This window comes from Carassius gibelio, chromosome B19 (genome assembly GCF_023724105.1).
Source record: "Carassius gibelio isolate Cgi1373 ecotype wild population from Czech Republic chromosome B19, carGib1.2-hapl.c, whole genome shotgun sequence".
Lineage (NCBI taxonomy): Eukaryota > Metazoa > Chordata > Actinopteri > Cypriniformes > Cyprinidae > Carassius > Carassius gibelio.
Window position 1 is genome coordinate 6,027,582 of NC_068414.1, and position 19,131 is coordinate 6,046,712.

The 19,131-nt window shown below is 45.6% G+C and overlaps 1 protein-coding gene and 18 non-coding genes across 19 annotated transcripts; 2 read left to right on the top strand and 17 right to left on the bottom strand.

The window, feature by feature from the left end:
- Positions 1–1,449: 1,449 nt before the first annotated feature.
- On the bottom strand, positions 1,450–1,521 carry trnaq-uug (transfer RNA glutamine (anticodon UUG)). The gene has a single exon. It is a non-coding gene; the product is annotated as a tRNA-Gln (tRNA).
- A 135-nt stretch (positions 1,522–1,656) lies between these two features.
- trnaf-gaa (transfer RNA phenylalanine (anticodon GAA)) lies at positions 1,657–1,729 on the bottom strand. The gene has a single exon. It is a non-coding gene; the product is annotated as a tRNA-Phe (tRNA).
- A 106-nt stretch (positions 1,730–1,835) lies between these two features.
- On the bottom strand, positions 1,836–1,909 carry trnai-aau (transfer RNA isoleucine (anticodon AAU)). Its single transcript has one exon. It is a non-coding gene; the product is annotated as a tRNA-Ile (tRNA).
- A 97-nt stretch (positions 1,910–2,006) lies between these two features.
- Positions 2,007–2,078, bottom strand: trnap-ugg (transfer RNA proline (anticodon UGG)). Its single transcript has one exon. It is a non-coding gene; the product is annotated as a tRNA-Pro (tRNA).
- A 407-nt stretch (positions 2,079–2,485) lies between these two features.
- Positions 2,486–2,558, top strand: trnaa-agc (transfer RNA alanine (anticodon AGC)). Its single transcript has one exon. It is a non-coding gene; the product is annotated as a tRNA-Ala (tRNA).
- An 857-nt stretch (positions 2,559–3,415) lies between these two features.
- On the bottom strand, positions 3,416–3,487 carry trnaq-uug (transfer RNA glutamine (anticodon UUG)). Its single transcript has one exon. It is a non-coding gene; the product is annotated as a tRNA-Gln (tRNA).
- A 135-nt stretch (positions 3,488–3,622) lies between these two features.
- Positions 3,623–3,695, bottom strand: trnaf-gaa (transfer RNA phenylalanine (anticodon GAA)). The gene has a single exon. It is a non-coding gene; the product is annotated as a tRNA-Phe (tRNA).
- Positions 3,696–3,801: 106 nt separating this feature from the next.
- Positions 3,802–3,875, bottom strand: trnai-aau (transfer RNA isoleucine (anticodon AAU)). Its single transcript has one exon. It is a non-coding gene; the product is annotated as a tRNA-Ile (tRNA).
- Positions 3,876–3,972: 97 nt separating this feature from the next.
- trnap-ugg (transfer RNA proline (anticodon UGG)) lies at positions 3,973–4,044 on the bottom strand. Its single transcript has one exon. It is a non-coding gene; the product is annotated as a tRNA-Pro (tRNA).
- A 2,218-nt stretch (positions 4,045–6,262) lies between these two features.
- LOC127979572 (uncharacterized) lies at positions 6,263–12,113 on the bottom strand. Its single transcript, XM_052585107.1, has 10 exons — positions 11,635–12,113; positions 11,364–11,542; positions 11,187–11,270; positions 11,031–11,111; positions 9,820–10,348; positions 9,395–9,722; positions 8,489–9,290; positions 7,957–8,163; positions 7,495–7,841; positions 6,263–6,772 (listed from the first exon to the last, which is right to left on the bottom strand). Exons 1-10 carry the CDS (start codon positions 12,111–12,113, stop codon positions 6,263–6,265), a joined length of 3,546 nt encoding a protein of 1,181 aa, XP_052441067.1.
- Positions 12,114–14,535: 2,422 nt separating this feature from the next.
- On the bottom strand, positions 14,536–14,608 carry trnaf-gaa (transfer RNA phenylalanine (anticodon GAA)). Its single transcript has one exon. It is a non-coding gene; the product is annotated as a tRNA-Phe (tRNA).
- Positions 14,609–14,714: 106 nt separating this feature from the next.
- trnai-aau (transfer RNA isoleucine (anticodon AAU)) lies at positions 14,715–14,788 on the bottom strand. The gene has a single exon. It is a non-coding gene; the product is annotated as a tRNA-Ile (tRNA).
- A 97-nt stretch (positions 14,789–14,885) lies between these two features.
- Positions 14,886–14,957, bottom strand: trnap-ugg (transfer RNA proline (anticodon UGG)). The gene has a single exon. It is a non-coding gene; the product is annotated as a tRNA-Pro (tRNA).
- Positions 14,958–15,893: 936 nt separating this feature from the next.
- On the top strand, positions 15,894–15,966 carry trnaa-agc (transfer RNA alanine (anticodon AGC)). Its single transcript has one exon. It is a non-coding gene; the product is annotated as a tRNA-Ala (tRNA).
- Positions 15,967–16,823: 857 nt separating this feature from the next.
- On the bottom strand, positions 16,824–16,895 carry trnaq-uug (transfer RNA glutamine (anticodon UUG)). Its single transcript has one exon. It is a non-coding gene; the product is annotated as a tRNA-Gln (tRNA).
- A 135-nt stretch (positions 16,896–17,030) lies between these two features.
- On the bottom strand, positions 17,031–17,103 carry trnaf-gaa (transfer RNA phenylalanine (anticodon GAA)). Its single transcript has one exon. It is a non-coding gene; the product is annotated as a tRNA-Phe (tRNA).
- A 106-nt stretch (positions 17,104–17,209) lies between these two features.
- Positions 17,210–17,283, bottom strand: trnan-auu (transfer RNA asparagine (anticodon AUU)). Its single transcript has one exon. It is a non-coding gene; the product is annotated as a tRNA-Asn (tRNA).
- A 97-nt stretch (positions 17,284–17,380) lies between these two features.
- trnap-ugg (transfer RNA proline (anticodon UGG)) lies at positions 17,381–17,452 on the bottom strand. Its single transcript has one exon. It is a non-coding gene; the product is annotated as a tRNA-Pro (tRNA).
- A 900-nt stretch (positions 17,453–18,352) lies between these two features.
- trnap-ugg (transfer RNA proline (anticodon UGG)) lies at positions 18,353–18,424 on the bottom strand. Its single transcript has one exon. It is a non-coding gene; the product is annotated as a tRNA-Pro (tRNA).
- Positions 18,425–19,131: the final 707 nt, after the last annotated feature.

Here is a 19,131-nt window from a genome sequence, read left to right on the forward strand (position 1 = left end):
GACAATGACAACGACCGGCGATTGGTCAAAAGGAAGCCACGGGAGAGAAACGCGATTGGAGGAAAGTAAGCCCCGGAAGAGAAACTCGATTGATCAAAAGTAAGCCACAGGCGAAACGCGATTTGTCAAAAGTAAGCCACAGGCGAAACGCGATTTGTCAAAAGTAAGCCACAGGCGAAACGCGATTTGTCAAAAGTAAGCCACAGGCGAAACGCGATTTGTCAAAAGTAAGCCACAGGCGAAACGTGATTTGTCAAAAGTAAGCCACAGGCGAAACGCGATTGGTTCATGTGGGCTTACTTTGGGCTTACTTCGGCTCAGTCGGTGGAAAGCAGTAGGCGCAAGCGAGAGGTAGCGGGATCGATGCCCGCATTCTCCAAGTTGGCTCCTGCCCTTTTACTCACACATCCCTAAATCAGTGGTTTTCAATCCTGTCCTGGAGGCATCCCTGCCCTGCACATTTTGCATTTCCCCTCATCTAACACACCAGTTTCAAATCATCAGCTCATTAATAGAGACTGCAAGACCTGATTTGGGTGTGTCTAATAAGGGAGACATACGAAATGTTCAGGACAGGGTTGCCTCCAGGAAAGGTTTGAAAACCATTGCCCTAAGAGACCGACTGAGCACTGACGCAATGCTGCGACACTCCCACGTTAGCTTTTTTTGGGGCTCACAGCTGCCAAAAAGTATTTCAGACATGGTCCTGTGCAAATTGGTTGCAAAACATTGCCATTTTACACACAGTTCCCTAAAGCAGTGGTTTTCAAACCTGTCCTGGAGGCACCCCTGCCCTACACATTTTGAATGTTTCCCTCATCTATCACACCTGTTTCAAATCATCAACTCATTGATAGAGACCGCAAGACCTTATTTGGGTGTGTCTAATAAGGCAGACAATCAAACTGTGCAGGGCAGGGGTGCCTCCAGGACAGGTTTGAGAACCAGTGCCCTAAAGAGACCGACTGGGCATCGATGCAATGCTGCCACAGTCTCTACGTTAGTTAATTTTTTTGGACTCAAAGCTGCCAAAAAGTATTTCAGACATGGTCCTGCGCAAATTGGTTGCAAAAAGTGGTCCCACCGCGATTTGAACTCGGATCACTGGATTCAGAGTGCTAACCATTACACCATGAAACCTTACCTGGAGCAGCCGTTGCTCACAGGGCCACAAAGACTGTCACCAGTGCCAACCTAGTGCTGTTTTTATCTTTTCCTGCGGCAAGAAAGCACACAGGTTCCACCGAGATTCAAACTCAGATCGCTGGATTCAAAGCCCAGAGTGCTGACCATTATGTAATGTCAGTATGAAGTCTGAAATTTCCTTTTATTTCCAATGCTTTCATCTTAAACCATGACTACACACACCAGGCTATAAAATATTACATTAAATATATAATACTTCAAAAGTGGTCATCTTACCCCAGGGTTACACCGAGTGTTACACACAGGTTCCACCGAGATTCAAACTCAGATCGCTGGATTCAAAGCCCAGAGTGCTGACCATTACACCATGGAACCGAAACTGCTTGTTTGGTGGCCAACTGGGAAACAGATAGCTCCGTGGCAGTGGGGAAGCAGTTATACAGAGAAGTTGGAACCCAGTGATTTTTGGTCACTGGCCCGCCTCAAAAAACGGAAAAGAGTGGGAGATTTTGCCGAAACCCGGGATTGAACCAGGGACCTTTAGATCTTCAGTCTAACGCTCTCCCAACTGAGCTATTTCGGCCACAACAAGCTCCTGCTTAGCAAGCAGGGATTTCAGTGAGATCACCCTACTCTTTGTCACAGGAGAAGAGCAGAGCAGAGATGAGCCCCCAGACAATAAAAACAGCTGTCCAGTACGGGGATCGAACCCGCGACCTTGGCGTTATTAGCACCACGCTCTAACCATCTGAGCTAACGGGCCTCCCTTAGCCATCTGTCTCTACACGATTGAATAAAAAACTGCCTCAATGTTAGTGAATGCAATGAGACAACAAAGCTTCACATTTTATCCCGACCAAGGGCTCATCCGGGATTTGAACCCGGGACCTCTCGCACCCAAAGCGACAATCATACCCCTAGACCAACGAGCCTTCCTGTGCTGGGCCGAGAAAAAAGAGCTACTGCAGCATCAATAAAAGAAGGAACATGAACTAACGTGGAAGCAATCAAAGACCTCGAGACAGTGTTAAAGGCTAACGAACGCAAGTTGGCCTCTTAACTGACCTAAAAATGTGGCTGTATCTAACATGTAGAGGGATGTTAGGGAGGATGTTGTCTGCGTGACCCAAGTGATGCAAGGTGGTCTGCATAATACAAGAATCCGCACATGCATACTGGCGTAACAAGACCGAGAAGGTCCTTTAACACAAAAGCTAAATCTCTTTGTTAATTCGACAACACAATCGCGGCCAGTGCAAAGGTGCAAGCCCAGAGGAGGGACGGCCTCTTTGCATCAAGCCGGTCATTCGCAGCTATGCTCGTCATTCTTGAAAGGCCAGGGGAATTAGCTCAAATGGTAGAGCGCTCGCTTAGCATGCGAGAGGTAGCGGGATCGATGCCCGCATTCTCCAAGTTGGCTCCTGCCCTTTTACTCACACATCCCTAAATCAGTGGTTTTCAATCCTGTCCTGGAGGCATCCCTGCCCTGCACATTTTGCATTTCCCCTCATCTAACACACCAGTTTCAAATCATCAGCTCATTAATAGAGACTGCAAGACCTGATTTGGGTGTGTCTAATAAGGGAGACATACGAAATGTTCAGGACAGGGTTGCCTCCAGGAAAGGTTTGAAAACCATTGCCCTAAAGAGACCGACTGAGCACTGACGCAATGCTGCGACACTCCCACGTTAGCTTTTTTTGGGGCTCACAGCTGCCAAAAAGTATTTCAGACATGGTCCTGTGCAAATTGGTTGCAAAACATTGCCATTTTACACACAGTTCCCTAAAGCAGTGGTTTTCAAACCTGTCCTGGAGGCACCCCTGCCCTACACATTTTGAATGTTTCCCTCATCTATCACACCTGTTTCAAATCATCAACTCATTGATAGAGACCGCAAGACCTTATTTGGGTGTGTCTAATAAGGCAGACAATCAAACTGTGCAGGGCAGGGGTGCCTCCAGGACAGGTTTGAGAACCAGTGCCCTAAAGAGACCGACTGGGCATCGATGCAATGCTGCCACAGTCTCTACGTTAGTTAATTTTTTTGGACTCAAAGCTGCCAAAAAGTATTTCAGACATGGTCCTGCGCAAATTGGTTGCAAAAAGTGGTCCCACCGCGATTTGAACTCGGATCACTGGATTCAGAGTGCTAACCATTACACCATGAAACCTTACCTGGAGCAGCCGTTGCTCACAGGGCCACAAAGACTGTCACCAGTGCCAACCTAGTGCTGTTTTTATCTTTTCCTGCGGCAAGAAAGCACACAGGTTCCACCGAGATTCGAACTCAGATCGCTGGATTCAAAGCCCAGAGTGCTGACCATTACACCATGGAACCGAAACTGCTTGTTTGGTGGCCAACTGGGAAACAGATAGCTCCGTGGCAGTGGGGAAGCAGTTATACAGAGAAGTTGGAACCCAGTGATTTTTGGTCACTGGCCCGCCTCAAAAAACGGAAAAGAGTGGGAGATTTTGCCGAAACCCGGGATCGAACCAGGGACCTTTAGATCTTCAGTCTAACGCTCTCCCAACTGAGCTATTTCGGCCACAACAAGCTCCTGCTTAGCAAGCAGGGATTTCAGTGAGATCACCCTACTCTTTGTCACAGGAGAAGAGCAGAGCAGAGATGAGCCCCCAGACAATAAAAACAGCTGTCCAGTACGGGGATCGAACCCGCAACCTTGGCGTTATTAGCACCACGCTCTAACCATCTGAGCTAACCGGCCTCCCTTAGCCATCTTTCTCTACCCGATTGAATAAAAAACTGCCTCAATGTTAGTGAACGCAATGAGACAACAAAGCTTCACGTTTTATCCCGACCAAGGGCTCGTCCGGGATTTGAACCCGGGACCTCTCGCACCCAAAGCGAGAATCATACCCCTAGACCAACGAGCCTTCCTGTGCTGGGCTGAGAAAAAAGAGCTACTGCAGCATCAATAAAAGAAGGAACATGAACTAACGTGGAAGCAATCAAAGACCTCGAGACAGTGTTAAAGGCTAACGAACGCAAGTTGGCCTCTTAACTGACCTAAAAATGTGGCTGTATCTAACATGTAGAGGGATGTTAGGGAGGATGTTGTCTGCGTGACCCAAGTGATGCAAGGTGGTCTGCATAATACAAGAATCCGCACATGCATACTGGCGTAACAAGACCGAGAAGGTCCTTTAACACAAAAGCTAAATCTCTTTGTTAATTCGACAACACAATCGCGACCAGTGCAAAGGTGCAAGCCCAGAGGAGGGACGGCCTCTTTGCATCAAGCCGGTCATTCGCAGCTATGCTCGTCATTCTTGAAAGGCCAGGGGAATTAGCTCAAATGGTAGAGCGCTCGCTGCGCAAAGGAAGGGGTCCAATCTTTGAGCCCCGCCCGCAAGCGAAAAAGACGCAGAACACGTGAAAATGCCGAAAGATTTCCCCTGCTGCAATACTCGGGGTATATTTCTCTTCATTTTGAAGAGTTTTAATTACATGTGAGACAACTCTACCCTCCGCGGCCTGGATTCGAACCCGTGCTCTCTCGGATGAGCCGTGACGTCATATGTCCTCGACGTGTATTTTTAAGCATGCAATAAACCGAGACTTTTATTTTGTTATCTATGACACAATTGATTGATTTTATATTACATAGATTTGTGTGTGTGTATTATTTAAATGTTTGTGTTTAAATAAAATTAATAAAAAACGTTTCTTCAAATACGTCTTGTGTGTGTGGATATCATTTGATTGATATGATTTAGCAGATTTTTTTTATCTTATCAAAAAAATGTTCTATTAAAATTAGTACAAACACATACTGTACATACACAGAATATAAAAAGCACAATACGAAAGAGTGGGCCCAAGTAATATATACAAAATGTTTTATTAAAATGAACACACACACATACATACACACAATATAAAAAAAAATATGAAAAGAGTGGGCCCATATAATATAAACAATATTTATATATACAGGAAAGATATTATGTACTACTTATATTAAAAAATATATATGAAAAGAGTGGGCCCATATAATATATACAAAATATACACATTATTTACAATGGAGGTGGAGTTTGTCATTTATTTTGCCTGCCGCTGTTCTGCCAACCAATCATCTAAAGTTTTTCCATTAGAGGAGCGTGAGCAAAATGTGGCATTCCCATATCGGCTATGACCAAACTCTTTAGTTTTGGGCTGCCCACATTTGCTGCATGTGTTAAAAGTAACCCCTCGCACATACTTCCTCTTATGGACTCCGCTTTCCGTCTCCAGGGCCCGCCGGCGCCTGTTCCTCTGGGTGTAACGGGACACAGGAGCAGCAGGCACTGGAGCAGGCACTGGAGCAGGCACTTGAGCAGGCACTGGAGCAGGCACTGGAGCAGACACTGGAGCAGGCACTGGAGCAGGCACTGGAGCAGGCACTGGAGCAGGCACTTGAGCAGGCACTTGAGCAGGCACTTGAGCAGGCACTGGAGCAGGCACTTGAGCAGGCACTGGAGCAGGCACTGGAGCAGGCACTGGAGCAGACACTGGAGCAGGCACTGGAGCAGGCACTGGAGCAGGCACTGGAGCAGGCGGAGCTGGGCCTGGACCGGATGTCAAAGCACCAGCAGATGGAATCACTATTGACACAGTCATGTCTGGGTTAAGCACTAGTGTGGCTAACAGTGACCCAGGTGCTGAAATGGGCTGCACAACTCCTGCTGCTGTGGGGACGGGTGCGATAGGGCACTCCCTTTTGGCAGCAGCGGGCCGGCGACCCGGTCGCAGAATTGGAGCCTGTCCTTCTCGATTTGGCGGAAGGATAAATTGATGTTTTGGGCCTGATGTTGATGGCACGTCATCCAATTTTTCCTTCGGCAGAGGAAGCTGCACATCAGCCACATCTATTGGGTCAGATGGAGTCAGTCCCTGGACGAGGACACTCAATTCCTGATTCTTCTGCTGCCGTTGAAACCTGAAAGTAAATTACTTGTAAAATATATATATATATATATATATATATATATATATATATATATATATATATATATATATATATATATATGTGTGTGTGTGTGTGTGTGTGTGTGTGTGTGTTTGTGTACAGAAGTATTCAGTTCACTGGAACCAAATAATGTGCCTTGCTTACCACTGAATGAGTGTCCTCTGGTTCAGCTCAAACAGTTGGATCATTGTTTCATCCATCAGCCTTTGATTGTTAAGCACCAGCTCTCGGATGTGGTGGTAATCCGAAAGGATTTTAGACCACCTGGGGGTGGAAACTCCAGCCTTCTTGGTCGGTGACTTGTGTAAAGCACACAGCTTCATACAAATGGCCTCAACCAAGCGGCTGGTGCTGGGCCACTGTGCTGGACCCCCAGGATGTCCAATTAGACACCGTTTCACACTCTCCACACCCGGTGTGACTCCGGACCGCTTCGGTGCCTTAAAGCGCCCATGTGTCAGCTGAGGCTGATGTCGAGGCTGATAGTTGACCCGCTGTTTATCAACATCAGGGAGAGCGGTCCACAGCTGGATGGCCTCTGTAACCTGCAGGTCGGTGAGGTAAGGAGCCTCACGAAGACCCACCAGGAAACCAGCCAGATCCTGGACCTTGTCCCACCCAGCGATGCCATCAGGTCCAATGACTGCTCCCTAGTAAATGCAGATTAGTGTTAATATACACTTCCAGTCAAAAGCCTTTGAACAGAAATATTTTTGACATTTTTTAAAGAATTCTGCTCAACAAGCCTGCATTTATTTTATTCAAAATACAGCAAAAGCCATTATATTGTGAAATAATTTTACTATTTAAAATAAAAATGCTTTCTATTTGAATATAGTTTAAAGTGTAATTTATTCCTGTGATGCACAGCTGTATTTTCAGCATCATTCCTCCAGTCTTCAGTGTCACATGATCTTCAGAAATTTGTTGTTCTAGAAACCTTTTTTATTGATATTATTATCAATATTTAAAACAGTTGTGTACATTTTGTTCAAGATTCTTTGATGAATAGAAGGATCCAAGATAAGAATTTATCTGTAATAAAAAGCTTTTTTAATATTATACACTATACCCTTCAAAAGTGTGGAGTCAGAACATTTAAATCATTATATATTTATTATTAAATTATAGAAATTAATACTTTTATTTAGCAAGGACGCATTAAATTGATGATAAAGACATTTATAATCTTACAATATACACTGAACTTTCTATTCATCAAAGAAACCTAAACAAAAATCTCTAGAAGCTATTTTTAACATTATAATAATAATAATAAAGTAAAAAAAAAAAAAAAAAAAAAAAAACTTGCTTGTAGTGTATGTGGAATAAAACGAGACTGAAACGAAATAAAGCCCTTAGAGTGTCGTACCTGAGCCTCGCCGGAGATACTGCTTCCAGTGTCAGATGTCTGTGACAGCACTGAAGAGGCAGGGGCGAGATGCTGTCCCTCTCCTCCAGATGATGTGGACGGCTCAGCCAGTGATGCTGGGGACTGAGGCAGAGGCAAAGATGAGGGGGTGTTTCTGAGGCAGGGGTCATCCTCATACAGCACTGGAACTGTGATGTCCTCCATGCTCTCTTCCTCAAACCCCTCATCTAGCAGGTCCTGATCATCAACCTCCTCCACCAACCGGTCTTCCTCCTCTGGGTTCTGGAGCACTGGAGTCAGTGTTTTGCCAGTCTGGCTGTAAAGGTACTCGATTCCCAGCAATTCACCTACAATAATAAAATAATAAAAAAAGTGTTCTTAATAATTGATCAAGTACATTGGAGGCTCTAATACTCTAATAACTTAATAGAATATTGCAAAAGAAATAATTAAATGTCTTACCTGTATATGCTCCAGGAGGGCGATAGCGCTCATCCCAGGGCTTCCCAAAGACTGTTCGGCTAAGCCGGTCCACAGCCTCGCTCATGGCACTGCCATATGTCCGAATGGAGGACGCCCGTTTTATGGCGTCTTCCATTCGGTCATCATTCCAACGCATCAAGCCCTCAAGGAGATAGGCCTGAAAATGCGCATCGCTGGCACTGGTTCCTAAAAGTTAAATAATATCAAAAAATATATAAAAAAGGGTTTTATATGTCACATATGTACAATATATGTACTACACATAAGGTGCTCTGAAGTAATTTGTATACTACATTTAATAGAGTTTTGTAACTATATTAAAAATGATTGTCACTTAGTCATGTGTTACTAGTGACTTGTTAGTAAAGACAGCTTTGTCAATGCTTATGACATTAAAAAGTATAATGTAGAGTGTGACATTTATTAATGCGGCATTACTTTAAAGTGATGGAAGCAGTTACAGTGCTTATATTTTCTACAGAAAAATGAATAATCCATATGCATGTAATACCTGGAATAAAACGGTTCAGGTGGAGGTGGAATGACTCCAAGGAGGTAGAGCCACGAGCACACCTGTAGCAGCACAGCTCCACGCCGCCTTTCTTCAGTGTCCCTGTCTTCATGTACAGCGGAAAGTCCTCTGGGTCTTGGATACACTGGACGTGCTTGCGCTGTTCCTTCCATATCTGCTGGATCCGTTCGTGGTCCAGCAGAGGAACTCCCAGGGTGTCCTTCCCATCCGCACTGTCAAACTGATCAATCAGTGACCCAATCAATCTGGTGGTCTCCTCCACCCCCCTGGTCCTCCTCCGGCAGTGCAGTGCCAACTCCCTCCGGGTAATGCGAGCACTGACCGCCTTTTCTGAGATGTGGCCAGTCTTCTTTGCCGCCAGGTCACCCTCTTTTGCGGAGCGAAGAGCAGCCACATCCTCTGGATCCCACTGAAAAATGCACGTGGACAGACGTGCCATGAAGATCCCATAGAGCGGATGAGCCTCTGTCGTGACACCTGCAGCAAATCGCCGCATGAAGTGCCAGATGTCGAGCCGCACTACAAGCTCATCCCACTCCAAAAACATGATCTTCACCCGCGATTGGCCGTACTGACTGCAGCAGTCCCTGTCCACGTACATCACTTTTGGGGCTGCCTCTCCTGCCTCTCGGTAGCGTTTCATCAGACCAGCTGCCATGGAGTCCAGTCCATGTCCCTCGGCAGCTGTCAGCACAGAGACAAGGACCTGGCCGTGTTCGTTTCCGACATTTGTGCACCAGGCAGCTGTTCCTGAAGCAGCACCGGCAAGTTTCTTTGTGACCTATTGGGAAAAATAAAAGAGTAAAAAAAATGTGCCATATCTGTGCCATATCCGTGCCATATCCATATCTGGCAAATTTCTGGATATAAACAGGGCTTTGATACCTTTTTTGTCGAATCCATCTTGAGAACACAGCCAAAGACAGATGTTAATTTGGCCTTGACCTCGTGCAGTCGCCCCAGAACATCCCTGGCATACACGGCTAACAGCCACTTAGGTTTAGGCAAAGCAGGTAAAAGTGGAGGATCAGCAAACACAGGAGGCTGCACAAGGGAGGACCTTGTGAATGGTTCACAGGCAGTCAGGTACTGCAAGACACGCTGTGTCCATGCCTCACTGTGCTGTTCCATCAGCTTCCTGTAAAGCTGAGTCACACTGTTGCCCAGTGTCCTCTCCCTCATCATCCTCAGCACCCGGTTGTCACATGAGTATCTAAGGAAACAACAGTATAATCATGCAAATGCTTTAGCTGGTAAAAAATAACCCACATAAAAGCACCTAATAATGAATGATTGTCATTATGAATTACCTGTATGTCAGCAAAGCTGGAAACTGACTGCGGTGGCCCATATCCAGCTGTCCTAGGATGTCCTCGGACCAGGCAGGATATTTCTTTTTGCAGCGTTTGCACTCCAGATACTCAGTGGCAAGGTCATACCACCCGTCGATGTCCAAGACCTTACGCACGGTATGGTAAATTCCTGCCGCAGTTAGTCTGTGCCTACCACAGTCTGGGCGAACACAGACGAGAGGAAATAACCACATCTTCAGCGGCATCCATAAGAAAAGGGGCCGACAGAAGAAGAGGTCAGGTGAGGCAGGGGGCTGAGTGTTTATTAAAGGGGGCTGAGGAGGATACCACCAAAGTTTCAGCTGGGACACTAGTTCTGGCTTGCCGGTTCGTGGGTTGGCCTTAAACAGTGTGTTCCGGATCCACTCATGCTGGAAAGGTGGAAGTTGATCTTTCCAGTGACTTGGAAGCTCAGCTGGTGGCCGGTGATGTGAAGGAGCTGGTGCCTTGGCAGTTTCCACTGATGGAGATGGAGCAGCACAGTCCTCTGAGTGAATAGTAAAAAAAAAACAATAAGGATGACTGTTGCATTTGATAGTAATATGCCATAAATGCAGCGCACAAATAGCCTGCAAAGCACAATTTTTGGACAAGTATTCATAATTATTATGTTATTTTTAGGAACGAGAGTGAAGAAAGTGGTACTAGTGTTAAGGAAGCACATAACCCAGCATACACTTTATTAATTTAAGGAGAATGGAATCAGTGCAGCTGACTGAGAATGAGGATCAGATGGAATGGAGGAAGGAAAATGTGGTGTGATGAATTAAGTGTAAAGCAACGAAGCCCACGGACATGAAGCATACACACAGATAGAGTAAGGAAAAACTGTTAACGTTAGAACAATGAATCTCCACCATCCTGTCTGCTCAGGGGGAGATGAAGAGTGAGTGAGAAGAGCAAGCGGTGTGAAAAAGTTATCTAGTGATTATCTAACAACGGATAAGTTCGGAAACGCAAATAAATACACTGACACCTTTGGACATCCTTACGGTTTTGAAGAAGTGCACTCAAGAAAGCATCCCGCTTGAGGCATGACATGACATAATTCTGTATTGTAAACAAAAAATATTTTAAAATGTTGATTATTTTCCCCCAAGAAATAACGCTTCTCATTGTGTTTTTACAAAACATTCTTGTAATATTTGCATTTGTGTCATATGCCACACCTGTATTTAGCTGTGCTTCACATTGTGATGCAGCAAATACCAGCTCCTCATCGTCATCTTCAGCAGTGGGAACGGACTTGCCTGGAGCACAAATGTTAAAACTATCATTGTGAACAATACACAGAGACAAACATATGTAAGATGGTGCTTACTTACCAGTAGCGAAAAGCTGTATCGGGGTCAAATGTTTGGCTGGGGGTTCTGCTGCTGGAGGAGGTAAAGTGGACTGCAATAATGGATCTGGAAACAGCAAGTTGACAAGTTTGCCATAATGATAAATTAATATATGAAGAAATGCTGTAGGTAAAATTCTATATTCACACTCCTACTCACAGGGTTTAACTGGTGACGTGAGTTTTTTCGCCAGCTGTGAAGGAGACAAATTTTTGCCACGCGCCAACAGCGCTTTCACAGTTGCGGTCTTCTGTACACCAGTTTGGATAGGTGCAGGTGGAGGTGCAGTGGTTGCAGAAGCACTGGAGGTTGCAGCGTGAGGTGCAGGCTGACGTACGCTGGTGACCACAGCAGAAGCCGTCTTTTCAGGACATATGTCTTGAAAATGGCCATGTATGTTTTGGGCCTGGCATCTGCCTTAATGAGGTACCTGATGAGGGCTTGAGCCTCCTTGCTCTGGTCCTCATAAACATCTTTCATGGAGCGGCCCTGGAAGTCACCAAACTCCACCATCAAGCAGCCATGGTCTCCAGTTGCCCGGGCTTCTGCCTGCATTTCCTGCTTCCTCTGATACTTTTCCACTTCTTCTGCCATCTCTCTAATTTGAGAAGTGTACTGTAGGAACAGTTGTTTATTTTGTGACAGGGGTGTTGTCTGCGCTGTCTCAGTGGAAATGCTGAGCACCAAATACACGGCATACCCCAGAGAGTTTTCCAGGAGCCATCTAAATCTCTGGCCCTGGTACTTCCCAAACTGAAGTTTGCAGTGAGCCAGTACTAAAAACTGGTCACTGGGGTCTCCACCGTTCGTGCTGACAAAAGTACTGGCCTCTGACAGCACCTCCTCCTTAGGTTTGGCCCTTCCAGACTCCAAATTTTCAAGGCGCTTCGCCTCCGCCGAAGGCGCCATGAGGAGTCAGCTTGATGTTGCCGATTGGCGTTGAAAAGAGGGATATGCATACATTTTCTGAAATGAAAATCAGAAAAAGACTATTATCTTTTGCAATCTGAAAGACACCTGTATGTTAAGTGTGTAACAATAATTTAACTAGCTACGCATAAACTATATTACTGTGGTAATAAACTTGGCCATGACATAAACTGTCCTGAAGATGAGTTTTCTACAAAGGACAGGAATCCCTGACATATAAAATATGTAATGTCAGTATGAAGTCTGAAATTTCCTTTTATTTCCAATGCTTTCATCTTAAACCATGACTACACACACCAGGCTATAAAATATTACATTAAATATATAATACTTCAAAAGTGGTCATCTTACCCCAGGGTTACACCAGGTGCTTTTACCTCTTAAAATCTCAGCCATTTTTCAGTGTTTTTAACTTTCTGGTCTACCCAAATTAAAATGAGCACTATTCCCATATACTTTTGCTCATATGGATACATTTGGCCTTTTTAGTTTGTTTTTAGTTAAGACTCTCAATGTTTTATTTATAAAAAAAGTCATTATTATATTATTTTAGAAAATATAAATGTATTTCTTGGTAAATGCATTTTTCCATATCTCCACAACAATTTGGTAACGATTTTTACAATCAAAATGTGTGTGTGTTATTATGTGTTATAACCAAATATAAATGTAAATAGTTTAATCGTTATTTTCATTCATAGGACCCAGAAACCATGACTTCTTAGACAATACACACATCATTGTTGACAGTAGCATAGCTTAATTAGCTGACGGTCGATAACTTTAACTTATCTGATCATTTATCATGTGAAAAGTTACAGGTTCACAGGTACTGAAGAAAGCATGAACTGTATGCTAGCTAGCTATACTGACACGATTCGTTTTCAAAAAATACACACTGTATATTAACCAATAATGACCAGTTTTCAATGAATGAAGTAATAGCCTTACCTTTAACAAAGATGACAATGACAACGACCGGCGATTGGTCAAAAGGAGGCCACGGGAGAGAAACGCGATTGGAGGAAAGTAAGCCCCGGAAGAGAAACTCGATTGATCAAAAGTAAGCCACAGGCGAAACGCGATTTGTCAAAAGTAAGCCACAGGCGAAACGCGATTTGTCAAAAGTAAGCCACAGGCGAAACGCGATTTGTCAAAAGTAAGCCACAGGCGAAACGCGATTTGTCAAAAGTAAGCCACAGGCGAAACGCGATTTGTCAAAAGTAAGCCACAGGCGAAACGCGATTGGTTCATGTGGGCTTATTTTGGGCTTACTTCGGCTCAGTCGGTGGAAAGCAGTAGGCGCGAGGTAGCGGGATCGATGCCCGCATTCTCCAAGTTGGCTCCTGCCCTTTTACTCACACATCCCTAAATCAGTGGTTTTCAATCCTGTCCTGGAGGCATCCCTGCCCTGCACATTTTGCATTTCCCCTCATCTAACACACCAGTTTCAAATCATCAGCTCATTAATAGAGACTGCAAGACCTGATTTGGGTGTGTCTAATAAGGGAGACATACGAAATGTTCAGGACAGGGTTGCCTCCAGGAAAGGTTTGAAAACCATCGCCCTAAAGAGACCGACTGAGCACTGACGCAATGCTGCGACACTCCCACGTTAGCTTTTTTTGGGGCTCACAGCTGCCAAAAAGTATTTCAGACATGGTCCTGTGCAAATTGGTTGCAAAACATTGCCATTTTACACACAGTTCCCTAAAGCAGTGGTTTTCAAACCTGTCCTGGAGGCACCCCTGCCCTACACATTTTGAATGTTTCCCTCATCTATCACACCTGTTTCAAATCATCAACTCATTGATAGAGACCGCAAGACCTTATTTGGGTGTGTCTAATAAGGCAGACAATCAAACTGTGCTGGGCAGGGGTGCCTCCAGGACAGGTTTGAGAACCAGTGCCCTAAAGAGACCGACTGGGCATCGATGCAATGCTGCCACAGTCTCTACGTTAGTTAATTTTTTTGGACTCAAAGCTGCCAAAAAGTATTTCAGACATGGTCCTGCGCAAATTGGTTGCAAAAAGTGGTCCCACCGCGATTTGAACTCGGATCACTGGATTCAGAGTGCTAACCATTACACCATGAAACCTTACCTGGAGCAGCCGTTGCTCACAGGGCCACAAAGACTGTCACCAGTGCCAACCTAGTGCTGTTTTTATCTTTTCCTGCGGCAAGAAAGCACACAGGTTCCACCGAGATTCGAACTCAGATCGCTGGATTTAAAGCCCAGAGTGCTGACCATTACACCATGGAACCGAAACTGCTTGTTTGGTGGCCAACTGGGAAACAGATAGCTCCGTGGCAGTGGGGAAGCAGTTATACAGAGAAGTTGGAACCCAGTGATTTTTGGTCACTGGCCCGCCTCAAAAAACGGAAAAGAGTGGGAGATTTTGCCGAAACCCGGGATCGAACCAGGGACCTTTAGATCTTCAGTCTAACGCTCTCCCAACTGAGCTATTTCGGCCACAACAAGCTCCTGCTTAGCAAGCAGGGATTTCAGTGAGATCACCCTACTCTTTGTCATAGGAGAAGAGCAGAGCAGAGATGAGCCCCCAGACAATAAAATCTGCTGGCCAGTACGGGGATCGAACCCGCGACCTTGGCGTTATTAGCACCACGCTCTAACCATCTGAGCTAACCGGCCTCCCTTAGCCATCTGTCTCTACCCGATTGAATAAAAAACTGCCTCAATGTTAGTGAACGCAATGAGACAACAAAGCTTCACGTTTTATCCCGACCAAGGGCTCGTCCGGGATTTGAACCCGGGACCTCTCGCACCCAAAGCGAGAATCATACCCCTAGACCAACGAGCCTTCCTGTGCTGGGCCGAGAAAAAAGAGCTACTGCAGCATCAATAAAAGAAGGAACATGAACTAATGTGGAAGCAATCAAAGACCTCGAGACAGTGTTAAAGGCTAACGAACGCAAGTGGGCCTCTTAACTGACCTAAAAATGTGGCTGTATCTAACATGTAGAGGGATGTTAGGGAGGACAGCTGAAACTGTCAGATGTCACTTAGACCAGCGGTTCTCAATTCCAGTCCTCGAGCCCCCTGCTCTTCAGATTTTGTATGTTTCTCGTATAGCTTCAGACATTTGTTCCATTCAAACGTAAGTGCCCTGAGAAGTGGACATCACATGACATCCCTCCGTGATTCAAGTTCAGAGCGTATGTGTACGTTCAGTTCAAAGTGACTAACACAGAGGTGTACAGAGGTATACAGAGGTATATGATGTCACACTTGTCCATGTGTGAAGACGTTGCGCAGCGCAAATCCGTGAACCAATGTTCCAAAGTGAAGTAAACTTCGACTGATTTCCCCTGCTCAGGGAGTGGGGAGCAATGAACACTGTGTAGGGACCATGTCAATCGCAAGGAGCTCACTTCTAATGAGCTGATTATCCAAATCAGGTGTGCTAACAAAGAGAGACATGCAAAATATGCAGACCTTTGGGGAGCGAGGACTGGAATGGAGAACCGCTTCCTTATTCTTTAAGTCAGTGTGAGAAAAAGAGGTGAGAAGTTGTCTGCGTGACCCAAGTGATGCAAGGTGGTCTGCATAATACAAGAATCCGCACATGCATACTGGCGTAACAAGACCGAGAAGGTCCTTTAACACAAAAGCTAAATCTCTTTGTTAATTCGACAACACAATCGCGGCCAGTGCAAAGGTGCAAGCCCAGAGGAGGGACGGCCTCTTTGCATCAAGCCGGTCATTCGCAGCTATGCTCGTCATTCTTGTAAGGCCAGGGGAATTAGCTCAAATGGTAGAGCGCTCGCTTAGCATGCGAGAGGTAGCGGGATCGATGCCCGCATTCTCCAAGTTGGCTCCTGCCCTTTTACTCACACATCCCTAAATCAGTGGTTTTCAATCCTGTCCTGGAGGCATCCCTGCCCTGCACATTTTGCATTTCCCCTCATCTAACACACCAGTTTCAAATCATCAGCTCATTAATAGAGACTGCAAGACCTGATTTGGGTGTGTCTAATAAGGGAGACATACGAAATGTTCAGGACAGGGTTGCCTCCAGGAAAGGTTTGAAAACCATTGCCCTAAAGAGACCGACTGAGCACTGACGCAATGCTGCGACACTCCCACGTTAGCTTTTTTTGGGGCTCACAGCTGCCAAAAAGTATTTCAGACATGGTCCTGTGCAAATTGGTTGCAAAACATTGCCATTTTACACACAGTTCCCTAAAGCAGTGGTTTTCAAACCTGTCCTGGAGGCACCCCTGCCCTACACATTTTGAATGTTTCCCTCATCTATCACACCTGTTTCAAATCATCAACTCATTGATAGAGACCGCAAGACCTTATTTGGGTGTGTCTAATAAGGCAGACAATCAAACTGTGCAGGGCAGGGGTGCCTCCAGGACAGGTTTGAGAACCAGTGCCCTAAAGAGACCGACTGGGCATCGATGCAATGCTGCCACAGTCTCTACGTTAGTTAATTTTTTTGGACTCAAAGCTGCCAAAAAGTATTTCAGACATGGTCCTGCGCAAATTGGTTGCAAAAAGTGGTCCCACCGCGATTTGAACTCGGATCACTGGATTCAGAGTGCTAACCATTACACCATGAAACCTTACCTGGAGCAGCCGTTGCTCACAGGGCCACAAAGACTGTCACCAGTGCCAACCTAGTGCTGTTTTTATCTTTTCCTGCGGCAAGAAAGCACACAGGTTCCACCGAGATTCGAACTCAGATCGCTGGATTCAAAGCCCAGAGTGCTGACCATTACACCATGGAACCGAAACTGCTTGTTTGGTGGCCAACTGGGAAACAGATAGCTCCGTGGCAGTGGGGAAGCAGTTATACAGAGAAGTTGGAACCCAGTGATTTTTGGTCACTGGCCCGCCTCAAAAAACGGAAAAGAGTGGGAGATTTTGCCGAAACCCGGGATCGAACCAGGGACCTTTAGATCTTCAGTCTAACGCTCTCCCAACTGAGCTATTTCGGCCACAACAAGCTCCTGCTTAGCAAGCAGGGATTTCAGTGAGATCACCCTACTCTTTGTCACAGGAGAAGAGCAGAGCAGAGATGAGCCCCCAGACAATAAAAACAGCTGTCCAGTACGGGGATCGAACCCGCGACCTTGGCGTTAATAGCACCACGCTCTAACCATTTGAGCTAACCGGCCTCCCTTAGCCATCTGTCTCTACCCGATTGAATAAAAAACTGCATCAATGTTAGTGAACACAATGAGACAACTAAGCTTCACGTTTTATCCCGACCAAGGGCTCGTCCGGGATTTGAACCCGGGACCTCTCGCACCCAAAGCGAGAATCATACCCCTAGACCAACGAGCCTTCCTGTGCTGGGCTGAGAAAAAAGAGCTACTGCAGCATCAATAAAAGAAGGAACATGAACTAACGTGGAAGCAATCAAAGACCTCGAGACAGTGTTAAAGGCTAACGAACGCAAGTTGGCCTCTTAACTGACCTAAAAATGTGGCTGTATCTAACATGTAGAGGGATGTTAGGGAGGACAGCTGAAACTGTCAGATGTCACTTAGACCAGCGGTTCTCAATTCCAGTCCTCGAGCCCCCTGCTCTTCAGATTTTGTATGTTTCTCGTATAGCTTCAGACATTTGTTCCATTCAAACGTAAGTGCCCTGAGAAGTGGACATCACATGACATCCCTCCGTGATTCAAGTTCAGAGCGTATGTGTACGTTCAGTTCAAAGTGACTAACACAGAGGTGTACAGAGGTATACAGAGGTATATGATGTCACACTTGTCCATGTGTGAAGACGTTGCGCAGCGCAAATCCGTGAACCAATGTTCCAAAGTGAAGTAAACTTCGACGGATTTCCCCTGCTCAGGGAGTGGGGAGCAATGAACACTGTGTAGGGACCATGTCAATCGCAAGGAGCTCACTTCTAATGAGCTGATTATCCAAATCAGGTGTGCTAACAAAGAGAGACATGCAAAATATGCAGACCTTTGGGGAGCGAGGACTGGAATGGAGAACCGCTTCCTTATTCTTTAAGTCAGTGTGAGAAAAAGAGGTGAGAAGTTGTCTGCGTGACCCAAGTGATGCAAGGTGGTCTGCATAATACAAGAATCCGCACATGCATACTGGCGTAACAAGACCGAGAAGGTCCTTTAACACAAAAGCTAAATCTCTTTGTTAATTCGACAACACAATCGCGGCCAGTGCAAAGGTGCAAGCCCAGAGGAGTGACGGCCTCTTTGCATCAAGCCAAGGGCTCGTCCGGGATTTGAACCCGGGACCTCTCGCACCCAAAGCGAGAATCATACCCCTAGACCAACGAGCCTTCCTGTGCTGGGCTGAGAAAAAAGAGCTACTGCAGCATCAATAAAAGAAGGAACATGAACTAACGTGGAAGCAATCAAAGACCTCGAGACAGTGTTAAAGGCAAACGAACGCAAGTTAGCCTCTTAACTGACCTAAAAATGTGGCTGTATCTAACATGTAGAGGGATGTTAGGGAGGACAGCTGAAACTGTCAGATGTCACTTAGACCAGCGGTTCTCAATTCCAGTCCTCGAGCCCCCTGCTCTTCAGATTTTGTATGTTTCTCGTATAGCTTCAGACATTTGTTCCATTCAAACGTAAGTGCCCTGAGAAGTGGACATCACATGACATCCCTCCGTGATTCAAGTTCAGAGCGTATGTGTACGTTCAGTTCAAAGTGACTAACACAGAGGTGTACAGAGGTATACAGAGGTATATGATGTCACACTTGTCCATGTGTGAAGACGTTGCGCAGCGCAAATCCGTGAACCAATGTTCCAAAGTGAAGTAAACTTCGACGGATTTCCCCTGCTCAGGGAGTGGGGAGCAATGAACACTGTGTAGGGACCATGTCAATCGCAAGGAGCTCACTTCTAATGAGCTGATTATCCAAATCAGGTGTGCTAACAAAGAGAGACATGCAAAATATGCAGACCTTTGGGGAGCGAGGACTGGAATGGAGAACCGCTTCCTTATTCTTTAAGTCAGTGTGAGAAAAAGAGGTGAG

Excerpts from the sequence above, each read along its gene's own strand:
- LOC127979572 (XM_052585107.1), bottom strand. The coding sequence starts at position 12,113 with ATGGCGCCTTCGGCGGAGGCGAAGCGCCTTGAAAATTTGGAGTCTGGA. Across the intron at positions 11,543-11,634 it reads GAGGCTCAAGCCCTCATCAG|CGTACGTCAGCCTGCACCTC; the intron begins GTACCTCATTAA and ends TGTGGTCACCAG. Across the intron at positions 11,271-11,363 it reads CACGTCACCAGTTAAACCCT|ATCCATTATTGCAGTCCACT; the intron begins GTGAGTAGGAGT and ends TGCTGTTTCCAG.